This window comes from Watersipora subatra, chromosome 2, assembly GCF_963576615.1.
Source record: "Watersipora subatra chromosome 2, tzWatSuba1.1, whole genome shotgun sequence".
In the NCBI taxonomy this organism is placed as follows: domain Eukaryota; kingdom Metazoa; phylum Bryozoa; class Gymnolaemata; order Cheilostomatida; family Watersiporidae; genus Watersipora; species Watersipora subatra.
Window position 1 is genome coordinate 70,935,070 of NC_088709.1, and position 11,436 is coordinate 70,946,505.

The following is an 11,436-nucleotide window of genomic DNA, read 5'->3' on the forward strand; positions in this document are numbered from 1 at the left end:
CTCTCTTATTACACATGTATATAGTTTTTGGAGTAAAATCGTAAAGAAAGCTATAAAAAATGTGTTCTTTAGGCTTGGAATAATTAATATTATTTGCATTAGTTATAACGGGAAAAATAGTTTCGGATTTTAACAAATGACTTTTCGAACAGCCTTCCAGAACAGCCTTCTAGATTATGGTTAAAAACCAAAGTTTGTCTGTATTTTATTACACCTGTCATACTAAAGTACCAAAGCTCGCTGTGTATAAGGGGTGTGCTACTTATGCTGCTAGAACTATACACAGAATTGTACTTCCTCACTTCTTGTCCACCAGTAGACCATTCAATACTTAAACAGCTACAGATGCATGCTACAGATACTTACTACAGATACATGATACAGATGCATGCCCAGATGCATATTCCAGATATAGACTACAGATAAATGCTACAGATACTTACTACAGATACATGATACAGATGCATGCCCCAGATGCATATTCCAGATATAGACTACAGATACTTGCTACAGATACATGATACAGATGCATGCCCAGATGCATATTCCAGATATAGACTACAGATAAATGCTACAGATACTTACTACAGATACATGATACAGATGCATGCCCCAGATGCATATTCCAGATATAGACTACAGATACTTGCTACAGATGCATGATACAGATGCATGTCCCAGATACATATTCCAGATATAGACTACAGATACTTGCTACAGATACTTGCTATAGATATATGCTCCATATACTGTTACCTGATTGGTCATAACAAAAATAGTTTAGTTAACTGTTTCTAAATTGACCAGCGGAAAAGAAAGGATATATCTGTAGTGGTTAGAAACAAGTTCACAAGTTAAGGCCTTTTCTGTAAAAATATTATTTAATTACAAAATAAAACCTGGAAGAAAACTCAAATAGCAAATCTGCTACGTTATTACCTGAACATCCTTTGACTAGCCAACCTGTCGAATGATGCCTTCCCATATTTCCTCTGCGCCTTCTTCATCCTTGACAGCATATCTGTACATTTCAAGCACAGTATGAGAGAATTGACAACAGAGAACAGGTGAGGTATGAGAGAATTGACAGCAGAGAACAGGTGAGGTATGAGAGAATTGACAGCAGAGAACAGGTGAGGTATGAGAGAATTGACAACAGAGAACAGGTGAGGTATGAGAGAATTGACAGCAGAGAACAGGTGAGGTATGAGAGAATTGAAAACAGAGAACAGGTGAGGTATGAGAGAATTGAAAACAGAGAACAGGTGAGGTAATGATAATTTACGCATTACTTAGGGATGGTCTTGCGCAGCCAATTAGTAGTACTCTAAGACCTTGAGATGGAAATATCACACCATAAACTTGGAACAAGAACAAAGTGCCTTTAATAAAGTGACAGATATACATCAATTACTAAATACACATTTATTATGTGAAGAGTTCATACAATGGATTGAGAACAAAATATTTTAGCATGGCTATTAATTTGATTACTGAAGCCTCAAGTACAGGCAGCATGATACCACATTTGTATTGACAATAAAAGCCCAGTCAACCTTTAAAACAAAACTGTAGCTAGTTCACAGCATCTTAAGCCCCCATTTCTAAAGTGATTAGTTAAAGAAAAAACATACATCCAATTTTCATCCAAATCCATAGTAGGCGACTGCTACAGTCTAAGAGATGAGGGTTTTTATTTACATGGTATGACAACTCTCACAGACAACGTTAGATAACGTTCAGCATATTGTGAATGTCTTCATTTTTAGAAAAGATGTATTGTTGATGAGTATTTGTCTTTTAGTATTTTAGTTGAGAATATCACTGGTTACAATCGCTTGTGTGAATGACAGCCACTTTATCCTTGAGATAGCCAAATTTGTAAAATTTACAATTACAATCCTTACTACGATAGGATCAAATGGTCTGCTACAAACTGAGGTAAGTAAAACCATGATGTACCATTAAATGAAGTAAATATACTATAAACTGAGGTAAGTAAAACATATATGTACCATTGAGTGAAGTAAATATACTATGAATTGAGGTAAGTAAAGCAAATATGTACCATTAAATGAAGTAAATATGATATGAGCTGAGGTAAGTAAAACCATGATGTACCATTAAATTAAGTAAATATACTATAAACTGAAGTAAGTAAAGCAAATATGTACCATTAAATGAAGTAAATATGATATGAACTGAGGTAAGTAAAACCATGAAGTACCATTAAATGAAGTAAACATACTATGAACTGAAGTAAGTAAAACCATGATGTACCATTAACTGAAGTAAATATGATATGAACTAAGGTAAGTAAAACCATGATGTACCATTAAATGAAGTAAATATACTATGAACTAAGGTAAGTAAAACCATGTTGTACCATTAAGTGAAGTAAATATACTATGAACTAAGGTAAGTAAAACATATATGTACCATTAAGTGAAGTGAATATACTATGAACTAAGGTAAGTAAAACATATATGTACCATTAAGTGAAGTGAATATACTATGAATTGAGGTAAGTAAAGCAAATATGTACCATTAAATGAAGTAAATATGATATGAGCTGAGGTAAGTAAAACCATGATGTACCATTAAATTAAGTAAATATACTATAAACTGAAGTAAGTAAAGCAAATATGTACCATTAAATGAAGTAAATATGATATGAACTGAGGTAAGTAAAACCATGAAGTACCATTAAATGAAGTAAACATACTATGAACTGAAGTAAGTAAAACCATGATGTACCATTAACTGAAGTAAATATGATATGAACTAAGGTAAGTAAAACCATGATGTACCATTAAATGAAGTAAATATACTATGAACTAAGGTAAGTAAAACCATGTTGTACCATTAAGTGAAGTAAATATGTTGGAGTAAAAATTCTCATAAAGTTCCAGAATGAGACGCTGAGTTCCGGAATGTTCTTCCTCCCACTTGAGCAACTTCTTCATTTGCTCAGCTTTAGGTCTCGGTCCAAGATTCGGGTCATCTAATAGGCTCTGCAAACAATATTTTTTGTCATTCTTCATTTGAATAGAACATCTGAAAATTAAAGGTAAAAGTTATGTTTAGATGGATACAAACTTATAGAAGGTGCATAGTACAGACAAGCCATTAGCCTATCTGACCTGAATACAAGTGATTTCTCAAGCTAGTCAAAAAGAAATGCGATGAATATACAGTACGCGCTCCTACAACATAAATACTCTGTTCCAGGAATGTTTACGTTATATGGATTTATACGTTATACGAACAGTAAGATACATGTGAATTGCCTAATCCGTTCCAAGATCTTCCCAAACTCACACATTTGGCCCTTCAAGATGAAAAACAAATAAACTTAACTTTTTAATTTAGTGACTTCACAGTAACTGTATTATTTACAGTAAGTGGTATTATTGGTTTGTATCGATAACTTTTCTATATTTTTATATCACTTTCACTCGGTTTATGGTCCATGAGTACGGTAATTTTACATTAAGTTAAAGGAAGAACACATCTTTCATTTAAAATTAAATCGATTTTTTTTCAATTTTCTTCTACGCGGGAAGGTCTATGCTGGAGAGATAAAAGGAAACGGCTTAAATAAAGTAAAACAAAAAATGTTTTCATTAAAATGAAGGATAATAATTATTATAAATCTTTCAAGATAATATATAATTATTATGTTTTCATTATAATAAAAGTTTTTTTCTATAATAAGGGCGGTGCCTGTCTGTGCATTCAAAGCCAGGGTTAAAGGTTAAAATAAAAGATCACTTTCAAAGAGACTCCCAACTCGTAATATTCAGACTGGTATCCCGACACTCAAACACCTGCACCAATCGACCACTTTTAGGTATTTCTGAATACTTGTGCAACTACTTATTCTCTTTGCTTCATCGGCCCACCACACGACCTCTTATGACACTCTAGACTGCCATCGCACCAGTCTTTACTATAATACGAGCCGTGATTGTCCGTCTGTCCGTTTCCACAATATGATCATTAGTAAAAAAAGTGCACTGCACGAGAATCAAACGTGAATAAACAAATTTCCACTGTACTGCGGCTATCCAGAAACCAAATAATACAGTTACGGGTATCCAACCTTTGCAAGCCTCATATTCTCATTGGAGATTTCTCTGAGCTCGATGAATGGCTGAAGGCGAGCGTTGTACAGCTTCGTAACAGCTCGGCACCAATCATTGTAGGCCTCATCTTCCAGTGCATAGCCCTCGCATAACTCCTGCAGGTAAAAAACATGCTCAGTGGCTATACCGAAGCATCTCAGTGCATTCAGCTCCTGAACACCCACATTTTACAATGAATAACAACACAACCTTTTGGAACCCTGTAGAATCTTTCATTTTAATGTGAGGGAAAATAAAAAAGCGGTAATCAGGTCAGGTATGAACCAGTATGAAGGATGCAACTGATGGATAAACTTTTGAAGAACAGAGAAATAGCACAGAAATGAAAGAGCTGATTCATAAAAACTTTAGCTGATAAACAGCTTTTTAGGCAAAATCATCAAACAGAATTGTCAAACATAGAATTATCAAACCTAGAGAGTGTGTACATATAAATTAGATCTAAAGGTCCAAATCATAAAGCAATCTAATCACAACTTTGATAGCCGAGTTGCCAAACTTTCTACTACCTCTATATATCTATGAGCAATCTTTATTGCAGTAATCAACAGTCATATTTTATAATATCTTTCCATAAAGTTCCACAGCAAGTAAACTAAATAGCAGTATCCAAAATAAAAAAATTAATGAGTGGTCTATGTTGGAATTAATAACATAAATCATGTGAAAAGCAAGCTTGAGGATTGGTATGAGTTATTGAATTGATTGAATTATGTTTAAACAAAAAGGGGCCTAATATAAGCTCTGTGAAACTAGCAATGCATATTTATGACAACAGATTTCTAGTTATAAAAATATAATGGAGAAATGCTAAAACAGGTGAGGCTATATGGCGAATTCTATTATTAGTCAAAGGATAGTAGGTGTAGTTTGAGTTTTGTTTTAAAAGACTGCGGAGGAAGAGTGTGCAAATAAGCCCAGAGGCTATTAAATGAATTCAATAACTCTCTGCCTTTCCATGTCAGTAATCTCCTTTGGCTCAGACCCTACGAGCCAGAAATAGTATAAAACTTGCTAAACGATAATATATCTGAGCTAAGAGTGTGATATAACCTAGCATTATTGGAATGTCAATTCCTATAAACTTTTAAATATTCTGGCAAGCTCCTTTAAATTTTGCTATATCAATGATATCACTATCAAATACAAAATAATACAGAAGTAATGCCACTTATGAAAGGCTTGACACACGAAATTCTCGGGCTGTGACACACTTTAGCAGTCCCATATTGCCTCTTTTACAAATGAAATTTCCGGATACAAAAGGCAAAAGGTTTAAAATACAACTGATACTCACAGTTAAGTGAGTCCCTAGAAAATAATTAAAATTATTCTATAATAAAATTTAACTATATAAACAATCATGTCCCATGTTTAAAGGGCTTGATTAGAGTATTTATGGTTTAGCATGCGTTTTTACTAAGGAAATTTTTACAATATGATTTCAAAATGAATTAATTTTGTAAAGTAGAGGTACTACTGAACAAATAATGCCAAGACTAGCAAGGTCTAGGTCTTCATGTTCTCTCAGCAGGCGACAGATTACGAATGAAGATCTGTTGATACGATAGAGTCTGGATTCACCTGTCTATATATGTAACTACGATATGTGGCTTTGGATATTGAACTTTTGGAATTTAAAAAAATGTCATCAAGCGGTAAACTAAACTAGGCCTGTAACAGCGCTCATTCAACATCACATGTTCCTCTTATTATCAGTTTTAAACAAGCGTTTGTTACAAACCATTCCAAGCACTTGGCGATGCCAAATTAATACAGTACCATGACAAGCTTTCTGCAAGTTAGCTGACCGTGATCTACCTTGAGGTTGATAGAGTTCTGGTCTGTCAAATAGATTAGGTTTGTCAGCCGCTCTTCAGCTAGTCGCACCTGTTCATCATACTCATCCAGCCTCCACTTAGCCATCTCTGAATAGTATTCACTATCATCCATCTCCTCAAACATGGCTGCCAAGAAAATTTGCTCTCCGCACACATCCACAGCTGACTGCAAAAATTCCAGGTCCTGGTTGTTAAAGATTGGTTGTCAGGCACCTGGTTGTCAGGCACTTTCAACATAAACAGTGGTCTAGAAGAAAGGTTCTTTATTGTTAGACTACAACAAAGGCAAAAAAGGTCAGGCACTCGATTTGACCTAAATAATACTGTTGTTACTGTTGTTACATGGTCCACTCAGGGGTAAGTTAGCTTATTAGGAAAAGCTCCCAAGCCACTATTAAATGTTATGCAAGCTACTTGAATGAAAGTGCCATTCTTAGTAGCTCTTTATTCTGCTGAACTGTCATCAATTACTAAAAGTATCATCCCTGTTTTCACTATTTCTTTTGATAAACAGACACGCCCGCTTTTAAAAATTGTAATCAACGTTTTAACAGAACTGCCTTAAAACCTAACAAGCAAAGTGCTGCCTTTTCTTCGTAAATGAGACAAACCATTTACAGTTTCCCAATGCTGGTGCGAGCTGTAAGTACACTTAAATTATTCTTCAGAAGTTTCAACTTAGTCACAGAAATTAAAAGCAAGATACAGTAGCCACTCCTATAACATAAATAATGCGCTCCGAGAAAGTTTACGTTATAGGGATTTCATGTTATACGGACACTAAGATACATGTCAATTACTTAGTCTGTTCCAAAATCTTCACAAACTCACTCTTTGGTCCTTCAGAAAGGAAAAATTAAATCTAACTTTTTAAATTAATGGCTGTACAGTAACTGGCGTATTATCGGTTTGCATCGACAATTTGCCCTGTTTTCTTATCACTTTCACTCGGTTCACTGTTTCATGGCATTTATACATTAAGTTAAGGGTAGCACTCATCTCAGTGTTACTTTACGTAAACTTTTTTTTACTTTTTCTTCTACAGTAAGGTCTATGCTGCAAAAAAAATTGTATGTCTAAAATGAAGTCAAAAAAAATCTTCGCTATAATAAGAGCGGTGTGTCTGTGCATCTGAAGCCAGAGTTCGGAATTGGGATAAAAGATTGCTTCCAACGAGACGGCAACTCATGACATTCAGTTTGATAGACCAACATTCGAACACCTGCAGTATTTCTGAATAATTATGCAGCTACTTCTAGCTAGTAGTTTAGTACCTCAGCTACTGCTTGAGTACTAGTGTGTAGATACCTCTGTTCATCGTTCTCTCTAACAACTGCGGCAAAAGAGAAATTGATTTTCAAGGCTAGCTATCTGACTCTCATTATTCAAATTGAATATAAGAACTTGCAACAACTTGATGCTTTACGTCATATGAAATTTCCATATATAATAATAATATATATAATTGTAATACAACAAAAAACTTTACAGAAATTCTTTATGGAGAGTGGAATCCATTTAAAAAGAGGTTTATATTATAGAAGTGTCGATTGTATAACAATGCAGACAGTGCTGGCAAAATATAAGCTTGGCAAGAAAGCCAGAAACTTCTTTAAACTAAAAATCATCACGTGTAGGCTAACCAAACAATAAAACCTCACAACTTTTATTTCATCACACATCAACCAATTTCTCACCATGATGATGTCATCATCCCTAAAGATTGCAAAATGTACAAAGTATGTTTAGCGTTAACATAACTTCTCAGGACTGTCTTGGTGTCAGGCCATCATAACACACATTCGAATGCATGCCATGGTGCGTTCCAATTTTAAGATTCTCAACTAAAACAACTCACCTGAAGAAATTTCTCCAAAGCTGGGCAAATATCTTGTTCTGGGTGTTCTATGCTATACACAAGGCACCAAATTCCTGCAATTAATACCATTAACTCTGGATACAAAACGAAAATGCCGATACCACCTGCTGTTGTTGTCTCCTAAACAAGTTGGCTTAGGGGACAACAACAGCAGGTGGTTTCGGCATTTTCGATAATTAGATCAAATAAATGCTGAGCAAGTGAGATAATAACAGATGACATCTAAAGTAGGCGACATTTGAATTAAAACAAAATGTAATGGTAATAGTATTATAAACTTGTTAGACTTGCAAACTATAAATTGAAAAGCTTCCATAAAAGCTGAATTACATGTAAAACTGAGTTTTTTTGAAAAGTGAGAGGACGACTCTGTATCATCTAAGCAAATAAACTGTAAGAATGAAAACCATCCACAAATTGCTAAAATACTAACTATTAGACATGTGCATACATCTTGGTTCATAAGGAAGTTCAAACATGTTTATGTAGGCGCACCTCTTGGGTGAAGTTCATAAAGCATTCTACTATTAGAAAAATATCTATACACAAGCCTTTTACGACAAGCCCAACGTTACAACTAGCTATGCCAACGAGTATTATGGGCTTTCTCACTCTTCCAGCTTTTTTTTTGTTTAATAACTATTGTTGAAGAAAATAAATCAACAATCAAAATTATATCACATACCTCTTGGTTCATATGGAAGTTTAGGGAGTTGAAAGTGAGATAATTGGGGTATGATGTCACATAATTGATGATAAATGCAAGAGAGCTGGTAGGAGCCAAGTAACCTACTCCATGCCTCCTCCTCCGATGCCAAATGTGAGCGAGATTGCCTTCTGCATGTTACAGCAAACTGTAATACAAAAACTCAACTTTTTGACAACTGCGAATTGGCAACCAGTCAAAAATGGAAATTATAAAAACTAGATAGCAAGTTCATAAAATTCTCACTATAAATCCTTTCTCATGAAAGTTCTTAGATTCTCAATTAAAGCTGCATATCTAAATATTGTCATATTTATATATAAACTGGTATCTTTGATATCTTTGCTTTAGAAGAGCAAAAATAAACATTTTAGTACTATGTATGCAACAATTGAAACTTTCTAATTGTTGGTGTAAATATCAACCAATTTTATAGACTATAACACAGTAAACAGACCTTGAAGAGCTCTTCATTCCAGACTACAGAGAAGATGAATTTGACAGACTTTTTATCTTTTTTAAACACACTATCTTTCACTGGTACCCAGTCACTGCTGATCTCATCTTCCATCATTTTGTATTGAAATGATGCAAGTCATCTGAGGCCTAATAATGAGTGTTCTAAAACATCAAAATTCGAATTAAGCATTCTCTGAACCTCCACCGCCTTTCTTGTTAAAAAGAATAGCAGTAAGTATGTTGTTGTATAGAAGTATTAGCAAAAGCAGATAGCATAATAGAGAAACGACTAAACACTGGAGACATACGCAATATTACAATGAACATGACACCTAAAACATTAGAGGAACAGCAATACAGACAATCATCATATACTCATCTACAAGCAGCTTAGAAACCTTTTGTGGAAGTAGCTCATGAGGAATGATACATCAGTTGACATGTTAGAAAACCATTAAAAAATATCAGATTTGTACCAGACATGACCAAAACGATTGGAGTTAGCCATCATTTCCAATCATTATACTCTCATGACGTTCTTAAGACAAGTTCACTCAATTGCTAACTCTCTGCAACATAAAGAACAGAACCTGAGCGCCTAAACATCTTCTCACAGGCTAACAGAGACATCTATAAAAGAGAACAGCTCCAACGACTCAGCGTCTGTCTACCGATCGATCTAACTTTCTCAAGGACCTGCTGAGGCTCCTTTCGTTTGCGGAGGCGCGTTCCACTGCCTCTAGAGCCTCCTTCCCTCTTCCCTCTAAAGCCTCCCTCCCTCTTCTCTCTGGAGCCTCCCTCTGCCTCTGGAGCCTCTATCTCCATCATCAGCTGACCCTTTTCTATTCACCAAGGAGTAGAAAACTCCAACTACCGAGCGTCTACATATAAAGACTGCCATGACTTTCACTTGACTGTTAAAACTTGCAGCTGTATGGACCGAGCAAGCAAACATGGACGACCATTCGATTAAGGGTGAACTTTTATTGGCTATTTTAACCTTTTGTCATGAATACTACTGTTTAGAATTTTGTTAGTTGTGTATTTTAATTGTTGAACTTATAGAAAAGAAAGTATCTTTTCCTGGTAAATATCAGTATTGCCTACTATAGCTTATTACCTTCACTTGTACCTGAACCAGTAATAATCAAATTAGTTCCCGCATGACAAAGGAAAAGTACACAAACCAAACATAGTCAAAATAGAATGACATGAAAAATCAAATTCAATACTGATGTCGTGTGTAGATTCAGATTAGTTATGCATAACATAATTTCTCCACATCCACCCATAACAATATACTAAAAGCACTTTCTAGTTCTATTCTTGTCGTCATTTACTGTTACATTTAAAATCGCCCCAAGCTTTGGAACCAAGTCTGCACTAAATGATCACATTGGCATTTAAAATTCATTGCAGTGATGTGCAAAAGATTTTACTAAAGCTTTACAATATAAAATGTATATAAGACAACCTATAACACCTATAACAGCATTATACTAGTTAACCAGCTACTGCTTTTCACGCTTTTTTGTTACGCATACGTGTTGTTTCGTACTTACAACACTCTTAAAACCCGCAGATCAGTAACCAGCAAAAGCTTTACTTTGCCCAAAAGAAATTTTACGAATAGTCATTGCGGTCACACGCGACTGAGCAGTGAGAATGAGTCATGCTGTAATCTCAGCTCCTGACAAATTAATAATTGGCGTAATGCTAAACTGGATAGTGAATTACTTCTCATCAAATTTTTATCGCCGTGTGTAAGTTTTTGTCCGTCTTTATTAGTATAATACCTAAGCAAAAGTTATTAATAATAAATTTTTGCAAGATACTAAGTTGACGACCGGATACGAAGGCTGGCCTTGCACTTGTAGACATAGAGACACGATTGGGATTAGCATGACAATGAACCGCCCGTAGAGGTAGATGGTCTTAATTGAGCAACTGCGAATCTGTATCCACTTAATTTTTTTGTTGGAGGAACGATATCTTCATTTTAAATACGTACCTAGTAAGTCATATGCTTGTTCTCTTTGTTTTAGCTTCGTATTCGGATTCAAAAAACTTAAATAGCTTCAATACACGTTCTAGATACTACAGAATGTGTTTTATTGTTAAAAAATCGATTATTTTCATCTGTGTCAGGAAGACAAAGATGTTGCTATGCAGCACCAAGCTGCTATAATGGCACACTAACCTCCCCTTTGCCACCGGCCTGTAATAAACTCGGGGATGAAATCTGGGCCTTCATCTTGCAAAAAACCCGAACTATCACGGGTTGGTGGCTCAGAGTCATTCACAGCTTTGCTGGGTGCACTAACATTGAGCTCTCCTCAAGAAGCCCTGCAGGACCGATGGGGTTTTCTCCACCGGACACTGTATTTTGAATCTAAACCTCTC

The 11,436-nt window shown here is 35.2% G+C and overlaps 1 protein-coding gene across 1 annotated transcript in view; it reads right to left on the bottom strand.

The window, feature by feature from the left end:
* Positions 1–10,720, bottom strand: part of LOC137387423 (junction-mediating and -regulatory protein-like) — a 49,793-nt gene extending 39,073 nt beyond the window's left edge. Inside the window, exons 1-8 of the mRNA XM_068073846.1 lie at positions 10,640–10,720; positions 9,032–9,180; positions 8,554–8,722; positions 7,848–7,921; positions 5,970–6,155; positions 4,106–4,243; positions 2,864–3,014; positions 940–1,021 (exon numbers count right to left, since the gene is read on the bottom strand). Coding sequence (XP_067929947.1) covers positions 940–1,021; positions 2,864–3,014; positions 4,106–4,243; positions 5,970–6,155; positions 7,848–7,921; positions 8,554–8,722; positions 9,032–9,148 — 917 coding nt within the window. The 5' untranslated portion in view covers positions 9,149–9,180; positions 10,640–10,720. The remainder of the gene's footprint in view (positions 1–939; positions 1,022–2,863; positions 3,015–4,105; positions 4,244–5,969; positions 6,156–7,847; positions 7,922–8,553; positions 8,723–9,031; positions 9,181–10,639) is intronic.
* Between the last annotated feature and the right edge of the window lie 716 nt (positions 10,721–11,436).